The following is a 19,918-nucleotide window of genomic DNA, read 5'->3' as shown; positions in this document are numbered from 1 at the left end:
GTCCTTCCTTGTTCAGGCTCAGATCATTACCCCATTCTGCTCTCTTTGCAAGGCACCCAGGGATCTTCCAGGACTCCATTTAGGTTCAAAAATATATGGATGAAAGACCAAATTTTTCTTACACTGATAGAAAATTGGTGGAAGGAAGGATCTTTTGAGGGATCAAAACTCTTCTGCTTCATTGCAAAGCTAAAATTAGTTAAGTAGAAACTGCTCCAATGGAATTCTCAGCACTTCAAAACATATTCTCAACAAAAAGATCACTAGAAGAGAGATTAGCAACTCTTAATGACAGGATCATCTCGGTGGTAATGGATCAAGAATCTTTTCAACAGGAAAGGACCCTCCTCTTGGAGTATGAAGACATTCTTTCTAAGGAAGATATCTTCTAGAAGCAAAAGTCTAGAGAGAACTGGCTCAGAACGGGGGATAAAAACACGAAGTTCTTCCATAACGTAACAAAACTTAGAAGAAGCAAGAATTGGATATCAAAACTGAAAATTAAGCATAACCAAATCTCAGAGGATCCAGAGGAAATTAAGAAAGAGATTATCTCCTTTTATTCTAATCTTTTAAACAACAATGAAGGATCTCAAGTGCTGGAACAAAAAAGCTTATGGCAGGGATCCCCAAGATCATATCAGACGAACAAAATCAGATGCTAAATGAGAGAATAAAGTTGGAAGAAGTATTCCAATCTCTAAACCAACTCCCCTTTGGTAAGGCTCTTGGCCCGGATGGCTTTCCTGCGGACTTCTTCAAGAAATGTTGGCATGTCTTAGGTCAGGACTTTTCAGAAGCTCTAGAGTGCTCAAGAATATTAGGTAATTTTCTCAAAGAAGTAAACAACACCTTCATAGCGCTCATTCCAAATAAGGAGAAATCATAAAATCTTGGAGATTAAAGGCCCATTTCCTTATGCAACACAGTCTATAAAATTCTCTCAAAAGTGATGACCAACAAATTGAAGCCTCTCATGGACAACATCATTTTAGAAGAACAGACTGGATTTGTCCTTGGTCGCTCAATCCTTGATGGGGTGATTATAGCACAAGAAGCAATCCACACTCTTCAAAGCACAAACAGGCCAGGCATGATAATAAAATTAGACATAACAAAATCTTATGATAGTGTAGATTGACGCTTTCTCTGTAAAATCATGCAAGCATTTGGCTTTGATAATCAATGGATCAACTGGGCATTTGAATGCATATCAATGATTAAATTTTCAATTTTAATAAATGGAAAGCCAACGAGATTCTTTTCCTCTTCAAGGGGTATCAGACGAGGAGATCCTTTATCTCCTTTCCTCTACATCAGAATGGGGGAGGCCTTGGGAAGGGCAATCAAAGCTAGCTATACTAATAATCTGTTAGAGGGAATCAAAGTAACAAAATATTTTGTAGTCACACACCAGCAGTTTGCAGATGATAACCTTCTCTTGGGGGCAACAAATGTTAAGGAAGCCTCCCATCTTAATCAGATACTAGAAATGTATGGAAGGGCTTCAGGCCAATTTAGAAACAAGGATAAAACTAAAGTATTTTTTCACTACTTCGATCTTATTACAGACCAAAATTCTCAGAATTCTAAACTGCAGAGAAGGATGTCTCCCTTGTATTCACTTGGGCATTCCAATAGACCGAGGTCTAAGGAATTCTAAATTCTGGTATCCTTTAAAATTAAAAGTCGAACAAAATGCAAATTCCTGGAAGGGCAAGTGGCTCTCTTGGGCGGGAAGGCTAGTGATGATCCAAGCCGTGATTTTGACCCTTCCTATTTATCTCTTATCCATATTATCCTTAACATCTAGTGCTAATTCTTTCATAATTAAGAAGATGAGAAATTTCTTCTGGAAAATACTGAGGAGAAGCATAAAATTGTCTTAATAGCTTGGGACAAAATTATCAAGCCCAAATCAATGGGTGGCCTAGGCATCAAAGACCTTAAATTGCAAAACATAGCCCTAGGGGCTAAATTAGTTTGGAAGTTCATAAAAAACCCCAATGCAACATGGGTTAGAATGCTAGCAACAAAGTATCTACTAGACCAGGACCATCTCAACATCCTCAGATCAGGCAATATCCCCAAGGGGTCCAGAACTTGGAATTTTATCGTCTCCTGTAGAAATCTGGTTTCAGATTCGATTTCTTGGGATATTCATGATGGTTCATCTAGCCTATTATGGGAGGACTCTTGGGGTGGCTATCCACATATGGAAAACTCAATTAATATTCTTGTTGCAGAATACTGGTTTAAACAACATTGGGGTTCTCGAGTTAGAGACTACTTGGAAATGGTTGACATGTTGAATTCCCACAGTTGGAGATGGAAATCAATGGAGGGCCTGCCAATTCCAAGGGAAGATCTAGATCAACTCCTAGAACAACTAGAAGCAAGAAATATCAGTCCCAAAAGAGGGGTAGACTCTTTGATCTGGGCGCCATCCAAAACAGGACAATATAATTCAAAAGATGGATATAGAAATCTAGTCACGCTTGCAGACCAGACAAGCATGACATCCCTTTGAAGCTGTTTTGGAGCCCCAAAGCCATCCCAAAAGCGAGCATCTTTGCATGGCTAGCCTTTCAAAAAAAAATTCTAACTGCAGATAAGTTTACAAGAATGGGTTACGAAGGACCATCAAGATGTATTTTGTGTAAAGCTCAATCAGAGATAGTGGATCACCTCCTTTTGAATTTCCCCTTTGCTTCTAAATGCTGGAGATGGCTCTGTGCGAAGTTGGGTTTGTTTATAGCCCTACCGAATGACATCAAGTCTCTATTCCGAAGTTGGCCCCTTCCTCTTAAGGAGAGCTCCCTGAGTCAAATTATGGAAGTGTCCACATCATGCTTAGTCTGGGAAATCTGGAAAGAAATGAATTGTAGGCTATTTGAAGGCAAAGCTAGGAGGAAGGAATCAATTTTAAACTCAATTGAAGTGGCAATAGTGGACTCAGTCAATTGCAGAATAGAGTTTTCTTTGGATCAATCCAAAGTCTTCTCTTCATGGGATGAAAATATTAGGCTAAAGTGGCAAGGAATCATAATTCCTCCATCCTCTGGTCAAAAAATCAATGCTAGAAAAGATGCAACCTGGTCCTCCCAAAGCCTGATAGGGTAAAATTAAACTTTGATGGGACATCCAGAGGCAACCCAGGCCCCTTTGGAATAGGTTACATAATCAGAGATCAATCAGGAGCAATCATACGGAAAATGGCAAAGCCAATTCCACCAAACACCAATAATATAGCAGAATTCACAGCTCTGCAACTTGGTTTGATGGACTGCATCGACCATAGCTTAAGAAATGTTTCAGTGGAAGGAGACTTAGAGATAGCAATAAATGCAATAAGAAAGAAAAAAACTCCAAACTGGAGACTTCAAGCAATTTTAGAGAAAATATTAGAAAATTTGATCAGAATTGAGCATTATGAAGCTAAACATATCTACAGGGAAGCTAATGTAGTGGCAGATGCCTTATCAAAAATAACAGCTCAAGGAACTTTCATTCACTGGTGGGATCAGAGTTATCAACTCAGTGGTAAAGCAGATCAAATCATTCACCAGGTTTCGTCCATTTAGAGTTTTGGGAATGCTCTTTATCATCTTGATTGAGGCGTGCAGATTTTAGTTTTTGTATTGTTTTTTCTTGCACTCCTTTGGCGGGTTTGGGTCAACGACTATTTTTATTTTTGAATTCAAGTCTCCATTTGAACTTGGGGTTTATGGTGGGTCCAATTTATCTTCAACCAACCCTTCGCTTAAACCTATCTAAGCTCTCTTCTATCTGTGCTTCCCGAAGCTCCAGTTGGCTTCCGCCGTCATTTTGTACCCTACGCATGAGCTGTCTGCAGGTTTCTCTTTTTATCTGCGCCTAGGAGATTTGCCTTGCTCAGGACAATTATTCTCTGCCACCTTTGCTGGAGTTATTAATGCTCATCAGTTCCTCATTATTAGGTGTTGAGACGTGCACCCGATTATCTTGCCAAAGCGTTTTCTGCATGCTGCCTTCATTTCTTTCCTGCAAAAATCTTCATAATTCATTCTGGTTTCTTTTCTCTCTTGTCGGTTTTCCTTTGATCAACCATGTCAACTGAGGCACCATTTGGATTCATTATGAGTGTCTACCCAAGGCCCTCCCCATGCTTTGGTGCAGACACTCCAATTTCCCTCAATGCCTCCACTCATCAGGTCTCTTTTAGAAAGATCACAAACTTGAGACTGAAGCGTCTCCTCATTCACGCGGACCCTCTAGTTCTCCTAGCAGTAAAGATGATTATGGGTAGCGCCCATCTGAATAGGGAAGAGTACCTGCGAGACAACACCTGCATCTCTTCTAGATTTGTGGCTTCTCAGTTGGACCAAAAACTACCCAAGCAAGCTATATGGAGCCTCACCAAGGAGCTTTTTCCTGAGGAAATTCTTCAGGAATTCCAAGAAATATTAAATAAGGACCTCCACGACTCTGGGGCACCTTGGCCAAGTGACCGGATTCTCTTCAACACTCATGGATAGCTCATCAAATATTACCCTTTCCTACTGGATTTGAAAGGGAAAGATTTGGACAGCACAAAGTCTTTGTCGGAGTTGGTTTGAGCTACCTCAAATGGCGGTTTCTAGGAGAAAATTCGGAGGTTCAGGGAAAAGAGGAGGACCTCTTCCAATTTGCAAGACTCAATGGAATCCTGCCTATGAAAGCTGCAGATGTAGAGCTCCAAGCTGACCAGAAGTGCAAAGGTGGTTCAAGCAGAGGCCGTCGGGTCACTGGTCATGGCCGGGGTCGTCCAGCAGGCAGAGGCCGAGGAAGAGCAAGAATTGATTTTCCCCAACCCAATCCTCCCATTGCAAGCTAGGCTTTCTTTTTGATGCTGTGAAATTTTTTCTCCTCGAAACTTAATCCAAAATCGTATATAGCTTTTTTTGGTTTCTTATTATGTTTAAACTCTCTGTTGTTTAGGCAGTTGGGAATCTGCCATATAAATGTTCTAGTTCTATTATCTTAAGACTGCATAATTTTGATGGTTTGTTAAAAAAAGTGGATAAATCATAAGGATAATGGTTTCTTGCCTGTTTTGGAAACCATTTTTTGTTGGGATTGCCAAGAATAGTTTTTTTATGCTGTCTCTCAGCTAAGAAGCTACTGTAACTAATTCAAATTAATACAAATCTCAGCTCTGCCTTTACCGATAAAAAAATGGTTCTGAAAAGCAACAACACAAAAATCCATACTAGATACAAATACATGGAATAAGTATTATCTATCGTACACAATAGTTCGAGAATCATATTAACACCAAAACTTCACATAAAGCATCAACAAAAAATTGCAGGTTGAAAAGGCCTAAAATACTTATTTTCAAAATGCACAAAAGTATGTGAGCACAAAATCGTTTGTAGCAAAAGACAGAAAGAGTTAGATGGAAAAAATGCATGTGGTGAAAGGCCATAATTAGTATTCAGAGCCCTACGCAATGATTTAACACAATATTTCATTTTTTTGAAACTCTAAAGAGCTTTAATCAAATAGCAGAAAAGTATGTTAACATAAAATTGCATTGAGAGAAAACATAGAACAGTTAAATTGAAAACATGCATGTTATAAAACCCTGAAATACATATTGAGTATCCTACACTGTTATTTAACACGAAATTGCATTGAAGCATTAAACACAAAATTTGATATCATGAAAGCCAAAATATTTATGGAAGTATTCCAACACCAAATCATACAGAAGAGCATGAACACAAATGTGTAAGAAAGAGTATCAACTTAGGAGTAAATTGCACTAGAAAAATTTCAATATAGAATTGGAGAATATATTAATTTGAAATAGTTAATTTGCCCGAGCTTGTAATAGTTATAGAAATAATGTAGGATGAGTCTTTACAGAAGTAGCATCTAGGGTGACATTTGGCTAAGCATATAGTTTGCACATTTGGCTATGAAAACTTTTTTGAATGAATAAATAATAAAATAAAATAAATAAATTTATATACAATTTACAATTAAAGTAATTTCAATATTTGAAAATTATTTAAATATTTATTATATTTTATATTTTTGTTTACAATAATGAAGATTTTTTTTGGTTTATTTATTCTATAAATCTATAATTAAAATTACATAAATAATTAAGTAAATTATTATTATTTATTTGATTAATTTGTTTAATAAAAAATATATAGTAAATAATTATTCTAATTTATATTGTCATTGATTAATTTTAATACTTCTAATTAAGTAAATTATTATGATTTATTTGACACTTTTGTTTAATAAAAAATAGATAGTAAATATATTTTGATAAATAATTATTTTAATTTATCAATGGTTAAAATTAATAATTAAACGAGTAAATTTAATTATCATTATTTTTTTCATAAAAGAAAAAAAAATCAAATACTGAATTATTGAATTTTTTGGTTTTTTAGGTTTTACATAACCTTTATTCTTGTATTAAATTGATATTTTACAAATTATTGCAATGTTAGATAGACAAGTACTAATGACACTTGTTATTCTTATTATTTGAAAATTGAATAATAGATTAGCGTGGCCCTTAAATGTATCTTTAAAAATGCATCTTGGATTTGCAACAACTTTGTATTCCCGCGTCTTTCAAGAAAAGGAAAACCGAACGCAGAGAGTACGTTCTTAATCTATCTCTCTGTAATCTCGCCAAATCCCAGAGAAAACCGTTTCCTTTGTGCCCTGGAATGAGCAAAGGAGCAGAACTATATGTTTAGCGCTTTTTTACTTGATTTGGAAAATGTGGGTAACGTGCCTATAAGCCTGAGCTAGATGGGGGCGGACACGCCGCAATGCTGGAGGGAGGAGGTCGATTCAAAGCTAAAGAGGCTTCATTCGCTAAAGTTTGGCGCCGAGCGAGCTCTGGAAACAGGGGATGGCCAAACTGCCCTGGGGTTGGCACTACGCTTAATTGGCTTCCTGGAGTCCCAATGCGGTAACACTGATCACACCGACGAAATTTACATCAACCCAATCCGAAAGGATGCCTACGCTAAAGTTCGTGCAGCTCGCCAAATTCTGGAAGCTGACTCTGACAGGTTTCATTCTATTCTATTTAGTTACTCTTGCTACCTTTTAAATCTTTCGATGGGTAAATTGAGGGTCTAATGGCTTATCAGCACACGAGACGCAAACAGAACCTAGTCCCTGAGCACGCTGCATTAATGTCCAGGGGTAAGTGCAGCGGTTCGTCAGAGTATATGAATATTTGAATCCCGAATGTATCATTCTATACTTTTAAATTGAAGCTGCAGAAAAAAATTAGTTAGCAAATCCATGCAAAGGGGGCTTCTAAATTTTCTCTTTAGATGCTGCTCAGAGAATTTAAGAACTGTTTGAATCAAAGTGATCTCATTACAATTGAAAATCACTTAATAAAATGCTCTCTGATAATATTAGGAAAAATTAGGAAAATGATAATGCCAGTAAATGGTTGTACCTTTGCAGATTCTTGAAAAATATGGCCGCACATATTTTTCAGGTGAAAATTTTGAATTCGTTGGAAGTTTGAACCATCGAAGCAAAATCTTAGGGAATTTTTTTGAAAATCGAGATTTAAAGGAGTAGGGATCAGAATTTAAAAAAAAAATTGTAGAAAAAAAACTTCATGTTGTTGAAATTGAAAGGCATTTCAATAGCAATAGAGATATTTAAACACTTTGGTTGTATGATACTTGTGATCTACAATACAATGTCGAGGAAATGTCTATGTAGAACCCATACATTCTAAATGAGGAACTTGTGCAAAACCCATGCTTATATATCAGATTTTTAGAAACTTCTTGATGAAGTTTTGTACAAGTCCTAAAAGAAAATTGTGCAAACTATATGCTTAGCCAATTGTTGTGCATCATATTGTTGGGTTATGCAATTACAAAGATCTCCCTTAATTAAGATCTCACCTTGTAAAACAACCATTATCATGTTGAAAGTTTTTCTGATAAGGAGACTCTATTTTAGAAATATAAAGAATTTTTTTTAAACAAAAACATGTATGGACAAATTAGAAGTACAAACTACAATTTTTTAATGCAATATTACATCTCACTTATTGGAAATCTAACGGTCAATGGTAAAAAACAGACACGAAGATGAAGAACCTAAAAATGAACCCTTAAATTCACGTCGTTATATGTCGATGGCAAAATTCTTGTATAAAAGATGACAAAAAAATGTACAAATTCAAAAACAATAAACAGGCATGTTACTTGTTTGACAGAATACCTCAAACATATCTATTCTCCTAAATTGCAGCTAAGCTGCTGGTTTCGGTTGGGGCTCGAGTTTGTGTTAGAGATACGGGTTCAGCCAAATTTTTTTTTGGGTTTTGGGTTTGTTAGTACAAAAACATATAAAAATTAGAAATATATACATATATGCAATAGTAGTTAAGTTCAAAATACACCACTATGCTAATAGTCAAATAACATAGCAAAATACACCACCATATTAGTAGTCAAAACTCGATTGTCATGATGTATATACCAAACTGATGGGTGCTGATGTGTAAACATGGTAGCCTAGTTGCTGCCTCTTGGGCATGTTATTCACTTTATCTTGTGGAGCCTTGACTTGGAGGTGGAGCATTGATGGGTTTTGCATGGGGAAACTCAAGAAAAAACCATGTTTTGATGGGCCGTACAGTTCCAGGCATGCTGTACAAATCACAAGAAGACCTGTAGGTGATTGTTTAGTGCAGCAAACTGAATGTTTTCAATCTTTTAGTGAGTCTTGATATGAGTTGGAGCTAATATTCGAGGTGCTGGTACAGGTTGAGGCTTTTTAGAGTGTTGTTAATTTGAAAATTAGTTGGGTGAGCTTACTTCCTTTCCTACCTGATACAGAGTGTCCAGACCTGAATTTGGAGGGGTCTATTCAATGCTGGGTGTGTTCAAAAACTTATTGCAGATTTGTAACTCACTATTTGCTGCATATTGGAGACTTTGGGAGACGCACCTTGAAGCATGAATGGCCTAAGGGGGTGCCGTACAATTCATATCATCAACTGAATTTAACTCATTAGACTTTTTGGCAAAAAAAACACTTTACACTTCAATGCCAAATTCTTCCCTTGTTCCTTGAAATTCTCCAAAATTCTGCTCGAGTTCTTCTTGGTTTGTAGGGCCAAACCCACAGGCTGTGAGCGGGACCCCGTCTGAATCCAAAGGGAACCAAACCAGGACCAGGACCTGGGAGTCCCCCTGCAGAACCCAATAACTTAGAATTGCAGTGATTATGGGATATGCAGAAATGCATTTGTTTGAAAGGTTTTGCATACTTCGTGTAGTGATGATCATGGTCATGTTTACAATCATATGAATAAAAAGCAAAAAAATCAATGTAAATCTTTATATCTGATTTCTATTATTATTGATAATATTTTTTACAACATATGTCTTCCACCACAATGCTAAATTTGTCATAGCTTATAATAAAAATTCGCCAGCTTCTAAGAAAATAACTTTTTATTTTATTTTATTTTGGATGTGTAATATTGATTTGATTCCAATCTTAACTCTTACTACAATAAATTATATTTGATTTGATTAAGGGTATGGACAGATATTCATTTCATTTAATTTGAGTATAGCCAATATTAATATTAATGTAAGAAAGTCAAAAAAGATAAAATACTAAACCAATAAATTTTTTTAACATTTAGAACCTAAGTTGCCAGTTTGGGTTCAGGCCTCAGTTTGAGTTCGAGAACCTTTTATGCTGGTATGGCAAAATTTTGAAAAGGGGTTTGGGTTTGTTAGTATAAAAACAATGTAAAAATTATACATAAATACATATATTTATGCAGCCTAGAAGTATGAATTAAGATTAGAATGTCACATAGCATCATATAAACAACAAAACCAACATAAAATTGTAATCATAGCATCATGATCATACCATCATAGCATCATAATCATCAAATTCAATATCATAATGACAAAATAATAATATCGAGTTCAAGTATCATTGTTTCAACAATTGGAACTATAGTTTTATATTTTAAAGTTTAATCATCAAATGGATTCGTTAAATCATTAACATCATCATTCTCATCCTCCTCATCATTGACATTGACATTAGATGAACCAATGCCAATGCCAATGCCACTTGCACTTGCACTATTAGTTTGCTCGCTTTCGGAGTCATCAAATGCAACAAGCTGAGAAGTGGAAGCATCCAAGTCAGTATGCTTTGGCTCTATATCCCACATCTTCGACTCCCCTTGCTTATGGTCATTTTGCTTGTGTGAAAGAAGACGCAAGTTGGAATGCACATATACTAAATTTTCTGCTCTTTTTGATTGCAATCTATTTCACTTTATTGAGTGGATGAAAGAATATGTGCTCAAATTTCTTTCTGATGTAGATGAACTAGCAACCTATGAAGACAAAGTAAACAATTAAAGGTTATAAATTTATAAAATTTAAAATTACTAGCAACTTATGAAGACAAAGTAAACTATAAATAAAACTTATTTGTGATAAAATAAAATTAATTAAACGTACTTGTGATAAAATTTTGACTGTGAGGGGTTGTAGGTTTAGGAAGCATGTGCCATGGAAGTACCACCAACTATGAGCATCCTTCTTGAATCTATGATGAAGATCATCAACACTTAGACCATTTGCATTCGTAAATTCTATGAACTCATTTGTAATCACGTTGCACACGTCATCTTTAGGGTAGAGTCTAAGGAATGCTGCATTGTACCCATTAGACACTAATAAATCTATCCATGGTGCAAGCCTTCCTAGTTGATCAAGAAACTGAATGCTATAGTACTTTGGTGTCAAGACATAGGCAAGAATATGTAAAGGAGTGGTCATTTTATTCCACCTTTCTACAACAATTGTGTGCACTTGTTTGAAGAAAGTCTCCTCGGGGTGTTGCTCTTTGCATTTATGATGAACTTCATCTGCTCAAGTATTGAGTCAATGCCATCATAAATCTCTCCAATGCAAGGCCTATCCATGTTAGTGTAGGGAATCATACTCATAATGGGCTCGATGAAACTAAGGAGATATTTCACAAGATCCCACCATGAGTCATCCAATATCCTTTGCCTAATTCTTGTTGCCCTCTTAGTGCTGCTTTGCTTCCTTATAGCCCTATTTGGCCGATCACCATATTACAAAGTGTCACTTTAACTTTCACAAGTTGTCTCAAGACGATTGTGTTAGATGCAAAACGGGTTTCAACAACTTATAACAGAAATTAAAACCAAAATGATTAAAAAATAAAGATAAACTTTAAAGAAGAATACACATTATAGTTTACACAATCAAATTATGAACATTGAAAATAAAAAAATCAGAAAATGTAAAATTAAATTACTATTTCACTTACCTTCAATAACTCCAAACTCGTAAAAGATCTAAAAATCCCTTGAGACTATTGGTGAATAATATTCTTGATGGATTGATAATCAATCCCTTGAATAGTATTTGAATGTTCTTAGGAATAATTTTGAATGAATTTCTAAAATTATATGTATTGTTGAGTGCATTTTTGGAATTCTACATTGAATTGATGAATTGAATTATTTTATCGATTGTAGATAATCGTACATTGATATTCTAAAATGATTGTTGACTGATTTTTGAATTTTTTCTTTGAATTGATGCCCCTCCAAATGATTTGATTTCCTTTTTTATATCTTCAAATTGGGAGGGAGTCACACCTTTTCGCTATTTGTAGCCTTTGAAAGAGTCACAACTATTCATCCTTGATTGCTGCCTTTGGAAAATAATTATTTATTTTATATTTTGTCAAGTCGTTTATATTTTCCTCCATTCCTTTCCAAGTTGAGGATTGATTCACTCCTTTTATACCTTTAATCCTCCAATATTCACAACTCTTTATTTCATGCCCTTTGACCATTCATTAAACTTAATCAAATTTATATTTTAAAATTATATAATATTTTAGTTTAATTTTTTTTATTTATTATTAAATTCTATTTCAAAAAGGAGACATTACAAAAGCATTGTTTTGCCCTACACAAAGAACGTTTTGCTCTCTTCACTCTCTCTTTTCTCATTTCGGCATTTTGAAAGGCGGCTTTTTTCAAAGGTGATCGATTGAGGAACGCCAAAGGAGGAAAGATAGCTTGCACAAAGGAGATTTAATCATTTAAAGTAAACAATTTATCATATTCTCTAGTCTTTTAACAATTTTTTTCAAGTGTTTGATGAATTTTTTCATTTTTTTAAAAAAGAAATAAGTTTCACTATTTGTTATAATGCTTTTCGATCTTCATTTTTGAACTTTAATTAGTTTGTACATATTATAGGCTTGCATTTTTTTTTTCTAATTTAAAAGTGCATAATTTCTAATAATAGCAAAATTAGATTGCAAGAATGGGAAGTAGTTCAAGTTTAGTGCGTGTGGATGCAAACAAAAATATAAAATTGATAAAGCATATCCTTTATGGAGACATACTACAGTGCTTGAACAACTTTTAGGAGGTGGGGGATACCTTTGGAAGTGTAATGAGTGTAAAACCAACTTTAAGATCTTGTATTATCGAGCAAGACTTCACTTTTGTGGCATTGGTGGGGAAGGTATTAGAGTATGTGAAGGGCCAAATAAGAAGGGGTTGTCAAACAAAAAAATTGCAGTATTTAATAGAGAACAAGAAGAAGCTAATGCTATGGTTGAAAGAGCAAAACTATTCTCTCATCCTTTAACAAAGAAAAAATCATTTACCTATAGATTCTCAACCAATAACAGCCTCCCAACATCCTTTCTTGGAGACAACCTCTATCCAAGTAGAAGATCCCACTCCTTCCTGCAAAAGAGGCCCATTAGACAAGGCATTTTTGCAATCAATAATGCACCTTGTAGAGGAAAAAATTGCATGTTGCATTTATGCCAATGGTCTTCCTTTCAACTTGGTGAAATCACCATATTGGCGAGAAATGGTGGTAGCAATCAATAATGCACCTTTTGGTTTCACAAGTCTTGGGTATGAAAAGGTGCACAACACCTTATTGGCAAGAGAAAAGAATTTTGTAGAGACATCACTCAAACCAATTAGGGATTCTTGGATTGAAATGGGAGTTTCTATTGTTTCTGATGGATGGAAACATAGTTGAACTACTCGCCAAAAGCAAAAACTCGCCAAGGCCCCAAAAAAAATCGTTGAAAACTCGACAACTTAAAAAATTGCTTAAATTTAATTAGAAATGCATTTTTTTTTGCAAAATTCAATGAGGAGATGCATCCAATGAGTCAATAAATGAGTATGCAAATAAAACAAGCCGATTCTGATATATTTGATTGATTTAAATGCAAATTGGGTACAAAATGGCATCCTCTTGTGGAATGTTGATAGCTGATAGACTGAAATAAAATGAAATAGCAAATTGTTCTTGTAAAACTAAAAGTAAATACTACATCAAAACATTTTACATCTTCCTCTTCCCAGCTCTAGTGAAAACCATGGGAGAGAGAGAACTAGAGGGTCTAGTTCTAGGAATTCGATGTGGCTTCTCCCCCTCGCCAAAATTAGGTTGAGGGTAGCACCACTCGTAGGGGTCTGAGGGTGAGAGAGAGAGGGGTAGAGAGATAGGTCTAGATCTTGGGGGAGAGAGGAGAGAGTGAGATAGAGAGTGGTAGAGAGAGGGGATAAAGGAAGAGTGATAGGGAGATAGATAGGTCTAAAATTCGAGGCAGATAAAGTGAGTGAGATAGAGAGAGCGAGAGAATGTTGATAGGAGCCCATTGATTACTGAAATTTGACTGCTTGAAAATTTAAAAGATCTCTTTTTTTAATGCAACCGAGTTTTTGCCGAGTTTTTGCCAAAAACTCGGCGAGTTTCTTCTGCGAGTCAATGGCATAAATACTTGCCGAGCAAATAAACTCCCGAGCTTTTCAAAACTCGTCGAGTACTTTGCGAGCATTCCATCTATGGATGGAAAGATTGCATAAACCATCCTTTGATAAATGTTTTTGTAGGTAGTTGATTGTGAGGGGCAAATCAAAGATGCAAAATTCATTTCTAAAATCCTCATTGAGACGATAGAGAAGGTGGGTTTTGAAAATGTTGTCGAAATCATTACAAACAATGCAAAACATTGCAGGGCTGCAGATGCTTTGGTTGAGGAAAGATATGACCACATTTTTTGGACACCATGCACCGTACACTCCCTTAACTTGGTGATGCGAGCAATTGGCACTCAACTAGAGTGGGTGAAAGATACCAAGATGGTGAGGAGATCCAAATGTTTGTGACAAACCACCATATGTCACAAGGCGTTTTTAAGGCTTTCTCGAGGTTGGAATTGTTGAAGGTAAATTTAATTTATTTATTTAATTTCATTTATGTCATGTTTTATATGTATATAATATTTTTTACATGATCCTAGTTTGTTGGGACTCAATTTGCATCACACAATCATTTTGAGGTGACTCTTGAAGTTGCAAGAGGCATTGGGTGTTGTGGTTATTAGTAACCAATGGAGTGTTTGGAAGCAATCAAATTTAGAGAGGACCCAAAAGGTCATGTTATTGACCCTGAATGACGATTGGTGGGCTCATGTGGAATTTCACTAAGCCTATCACGACTATGATTAGGCTTGTTGATACAGATCAACCATGTTTTGGGGAAATCTATGATGACATGAATTCCATGATAGAAAAAAAAAAGTCATAATAACACAAAAAGAGAATGACACCAAAGAAACATTTTTTAAAAATGTGGAAAAAATCATTCATCATTGTTGGAACAAGATGAACACACCATTGCACCTCCTTGCATATGCATTATCTCCCAAATACTATAGTACTTAGATACTTGCTTTGCCAGGGAGAACTCCACCATATAGAGATAGTGAAGTTGCTAATGGGTACAAGTAGGCATTCTAAAGACTCTTCTTAGATCCGGAAGTGGTGGAACATGTTAGGAAAGAGTTTGGTTTGCTCATCTCAAGATGAGATCATAGTCCTTGTGCTCTTAACGACCAATAGATGCTTGTACATGGTGTTACCTCCAAGGGCAATATTATTTGTTACTCCAACCTCTTGCAATCAAGATTCTATCACAAGTAAGTATTTTTAATTTTTTAACATTTGTATTGTAGACTTTAGTACTTCACATTCTTTAATTTATTTTTTATTTTTATTTTTGAGATGTGTTAGTTTTCTCTCCAATTTCAATAGGTTGCAAGTTCTTTGATTGAACGGAATTGGAGTACATACTCCTTTATTGACTTAGTGAAACATAACTGGTTGGCTGCAAAAAAAGCAAAAGACTTGGTTTATGTTCATTCCAATTTGCGTCTTCTATCGCATAAGCAAGAACACTACAAGGATGGGTCAACAAAGCATTGGAATATAGCCCCCGAGTGTACCAGCTTGGATGCATCTATTCAAGAGCTTGTTAGAGTCGCTATAGATAATGATGAGACACACATGAAGCACCTAGTGGGAGTTGCATTGCAGTTGCTTGTGGTTCAAATGATGTTGAACTTGAAGCAAATGATGATCTTGATCTAGATCCTTGTGATGATTGGTGAAGATTCAATTATTATTTTTGATTGTTAATTTTGTAATTGTAATGATTTTCATTTGAATCGTGGCCCTAGACATTTATGATATATATTGTACGACATAGGGCATAATATTGAAATTCTGAACTATCAATTGGCATTGGCATTTAATATTTATCTTTATCCCTGCCATTTTGGCATTTGGCATTGATCAATGATGAACTATCATACTATCAAATGCATTTAGTTTTACACTTTATATTTCTTTAAATTTTTTGTATATATATACTAAGTCACCAGGTTCGGCCGAATTTCAACCTTGAAGTTCGAAATTTGTGGAACTTAGAACAGTTTATAAAATCCGTCAAAAATTCGTACCAAAAATTAGGGATGACATGTTTGCCGAAAAGTGTTTTTTTCCTTGCGTTTTTTAGGGTTTCATCGAGTTTTGTTAATAAATACGGCGACAAACAAGCAAAGTTTAGGTTGAGGCTCAGTTCGCAATCGCAGACGCATCAGTTCCAGCCGCCCAACTTTCGACCGCCATTGTAGACCAGTTCCAGTCGCTTGACCTTCGACTGCAGACCGCCATTGCAGACCGACGTCGCCGACCGTCAAAGCTTGAGTTGTTGTGGATTGACCTTCGACTGCAGACCGCCATTGCAGACTGACGTTGCTGACCAGATCGCCATTGCAGACTGACGTCGCCGACCGTTGAAGCTCGAGTTGTTGCCTTTGCCTCTGCCGTCAATCCGTCCTCTCTAGTCCCGATCTGCAAAGGTAGGCTTCTCGTGTATTTTTTTAAATTTTTTTTAGGTTTAATAATATATTAATATTATTATACAATATAATATTATAAAATACACATAATACACAATGTTTATTTATAATGTTTATAATGTTGTTTAATATTATATAATTTATATTAATAGTTTTTTATTATATTGTTTAATATTATATTATTTGATTTTAGTTTTTTATTTGTTTGGTAAAGTTAAAAAAAATTAATACATTTTTATATATATTTAAAAAAAAATGGTAGTGTAGTAATTTTATAAAATTTAATAACCAAAATAAAAAACTAGTATTTTTTATTTTTTTGTTAAAAAATGAATATATTAAATTTTTTAATAAATGTTTTATTAAACTTTAGTATTTTTATTTTGAAATTTTGAAATAAATCTAATGTTTATTTTGTTTTTTAATTTAAAACTAAAAATGTATTAAATTTTTGTTTTTATGTTTATTAAACAAGAATAGTATTTATTTTGTTTTTGAAAGGTTCAAGCTGAATTTTATACTCTGTTTTTAAGAGGCCATTTGTGAAATTATTAAAACTTAAAAGTATTTCTATTTTGAAAGGTTGAAATAAATGTAGTGTTTATTTTGTTTTTTAATTTTTCTTTCCAAACATGCAGATTTTCATTTAATGGCTCCTCCTAAATCAATTTGTGAGGCATGGAAGCATGTGACCCGAAATGGAACTCACATCAAATGCAACCTATGTGAGGGAACTATAATTGGAACTTTAACAAAGCTTAGGGACCACTTCCTTGCTAACACAGGGGTTCAAATGCATTTATTTTTCCAATATAGTTCCTCCCGCTTCAAAATTTCCATATACTGGGCTTTGAGTGTTTTCTCCAATTCGAACTCCACATTGGTCATGCCAAATCGCATAACCCGATTGCCAATTTCTTCTAGTTTTTCCTCAATTCTACTTTTCTCTACAAAAACATTTTTGAAGGACACCTTGTTCCAATCTTTAATTTTATTTTTCAGGAACTGAATTCTTTTGACAAATCTAAAGCTAGGGGAGCCAGAGTAGATGTTGCCTTTTTGCCACCAGTTTTTCAGATTGTCAAGGAACTTCTCATCCCGCCACCACATGCTTAAGAGTTTGAAGTAGTTCTTATGTCTGCGAGTATCCTGAGCAATGGATAGTGATAGTGGTAGATGATCCGATCCAATTTGAGGCACAATTTCAGTTTCTAATGAGTAGTTGCCACTTATCCACCATTCGCCAACCAAGAAACGGTCCAGCCTTTCTGATATATTGGCAAAGTTTAGCCTTCTATTAGTCCATGTGAATCTACCATTCTTAGGTATGATATCGACCAACTTGCAGTTAGATACAAATTCTCTAAAATCGTCCATAACTTTCGAAGGTTTCCGAAGACCACCCAACTTCTCATCAATGTCCAAAAGAACATTGAAGTCACCAGCAGCTATGACCTTGCCTTTTTCCAACAGCCTAGCTTGGTTGGAGACCTCATTCCAAACTTTTAGTTTTTCCTCAGTCTTAATAGGTCCATAAATATTAAATAACGGATAGGAGAAATTGGATTGCTTGCAGACAATGATGCACGCCATCCAGTGATCAAACGAAGATATGGGATGCACTTCAATTTTGGAGGGGTTCCACATGATTCCCAAACCCCCAGCCAAATCTCTGGCATCTTGAAAAATGCCTTCCCACTTAAAACAATATTTGATGAACTCAACCGCCTTTTCCTTACTTAGCTTTGTTTCCTTTAGAATATATACTTCTGAATCGAGCTTGGCCAAAGTCCTTTTGACCAAGCGTTTTTTGTCAGGGGCCGAAAGGCCCCTGCTTCTCATCTACTTGTTATAAGTTCATTTAATCAGTTTGCAAGAGATATCGGGGAGATTCTTTTTGTACGGAGTGTCTTCCTTTTAGAGAACAGTATTCCATCTGGCATTTTAGTAGGCAGTTAACTCACATTCAGCTTTTTCCAGCAAAGAAACTATATAAAAAATCTACACAAAGGAACAGAATTTCATTTAGTTTGAGATTAAGGAAATTTAATTATTTGTGTATCTGCTAGAAGTAGATTCTTTAAAGCTTTTTAGGGGCTTCTTATTTTTTTTCTCTGTTTATCTGTTTTTTTTGAATACCATATCACTAACTGACTTTTCATCCATAAAAACCCAGTCGTGCTTTTGAACAGGCAAGGTGCAAGAAAGATTTCATTTTCTCTAATAGAGGGAGCATTGATATAGAAATGATCAAGCAATCAAGATTCTTTAAACCTCTGATTGACAAGGAATCTACACCAAGCAAGGATAAACTGGTATGAAAGAGTTGCTTTCAGAGTGTTGTACCTCAGGAAAATTGAAGCATGATTTGAAATAACAGAATATTATAAGATCAAAAAGAAAACTAATTGAATTGTCTCATCATTTAATCTATCATTTCTATTGCCTATCATGCTATTGCTGTAAAAACTATAATGAATATAAGTATTATTTTCATATTTGTATATGTGTTTGCACATGATTTTATTTATATCTACAGGGTTGTCTCTCTCCAAATAATCCCAACTTGGCTACTTCACATTGTCCCAACTTGCCAAGGAGAAGTCTCTTGCACCAACCAAAAGGTGTGGATTACCAGCCGGCTAAAAGTTCCTCCACTACCCCCAAGCAGTTGACACAGGCTAAGATAACATCTTTGTATGGGATTGAGGTTTCTAAGCCAGCTGAGACTTTGTTAAAGGGAGATGCAGTTTCCACTCAAAGCAACTCTTTCCAGGAGCTTGTCCAGAAGCAAACAACACTTTCAAACCGTTTGAATTGCCAAAAGACTTCAAATGCTACTTCACCTTTGCAAATTGATGATGAAGATACTGCAAATGAAAATATTATTAAAAGAAAACGACGGCATTTGGAGGCATTAAATCAGATGCATGAAAATGGCAGGCCAACATTAAATGGTGAAGGCATTGAGGATGATGTTGCAGCTACTGGATTTGTTACAGCAAGGCTAAAATTGGTATTTTTTAAAAGCTTATGTCTACTTTTATTTTCTGGTTTTAGGTACACTTTTCTAACTATTTGGAATTTTTTTCTAACTTTGCTGTTGATTCTGGTGACTCTTTGCTAATTTTTAAAAAACTTAATGACATTTACATAAGATCAGAGTGTATTGTCCTTGTTAGCACTGAATCAGTCAAAGGGTCTGGAAGGATAGATTCTTTCCAGAGTCTTATAAATCAGTTTTAGAGTTTGGCCTCTGTATCAATCATTTTGCTGACAAATTTTCTGTTTTATAACTGTATGTCTTTTGCTTGATAAAGGGTGCTTTTACAGGGCCATATTGTTCAGGCCAACTATGGCAACTAGAATTATATAACAAGTATTGCAATACTTGGAATAATAATTTTGCAACATACTTGTCCACACTAAATTTTAACAAGCTATGTAAGCACTGACGAAAGATTTTATTCCTAGAACAAGGAGCCTACAAAATTTGAATTCTAAATCTTGAGATAATAGATACACGAATAATTACACCTTGAAATCTATTTTTCATTCCTTAGAAAAACTTACAAGGCAACCCCCACAACCGATATTACTCACAGCTGCACAG

The 19,918-nt window shown here is 35.2% G+C and overlaps 1 protein-coding gene across 1 annotated transcript in view; it reads left to right on the top strand.

Annotated features, from left to right (window-relative positions):
- Positions 1–6,579: 6,579 nt before the first annotated feature.
- The window catches only part of LOC131070461 (ATPase family AAA domain-containing protein FIGL1), an 89,330-nt gene continuing 75,991 nt past the window's right edge, over positions 6,580–19,918 (top strand). Inside the window, exons 1-3 of the mRNA XM_058006023.2 lie at positions 6,580–7,070; positions 18,482–18,620; positions 18,845–19,321. Of these exons, the coding sequence (XP_057862006.2) occupies positions 6,805–7,070; positions 18,482–18,620; positions 18,845–19,321 (882 nt within the window). The 5' untranslated portion in view covers positions 6,580–6,804. The remainder of the gene's footprint in view (positions 7,071–18,481; positions 18,621–18,844; positions 19,322–19,918) is intronic.

The sequence above is a fragment of the Cryptomeria japonica genome, chromosome 3, assembly GCF_030272615.1.
Source record: "Cryptomeria japonica chromosome 3, Sugi_1.0, whole genome shotgun sequence".
Taxonomy (NCBI): domain Eukaryota; kingdom Viridiplantae; phylum Streptophyta; class Pinopsida; order Cupressales; family Cupressaceae; genus Cryptomeria; species Cryptomeria japonica.
Note: the sequence above shows the minus strand (reverse complement) of the source record. Positions and strands in the feature narration are given on the sequence as shown.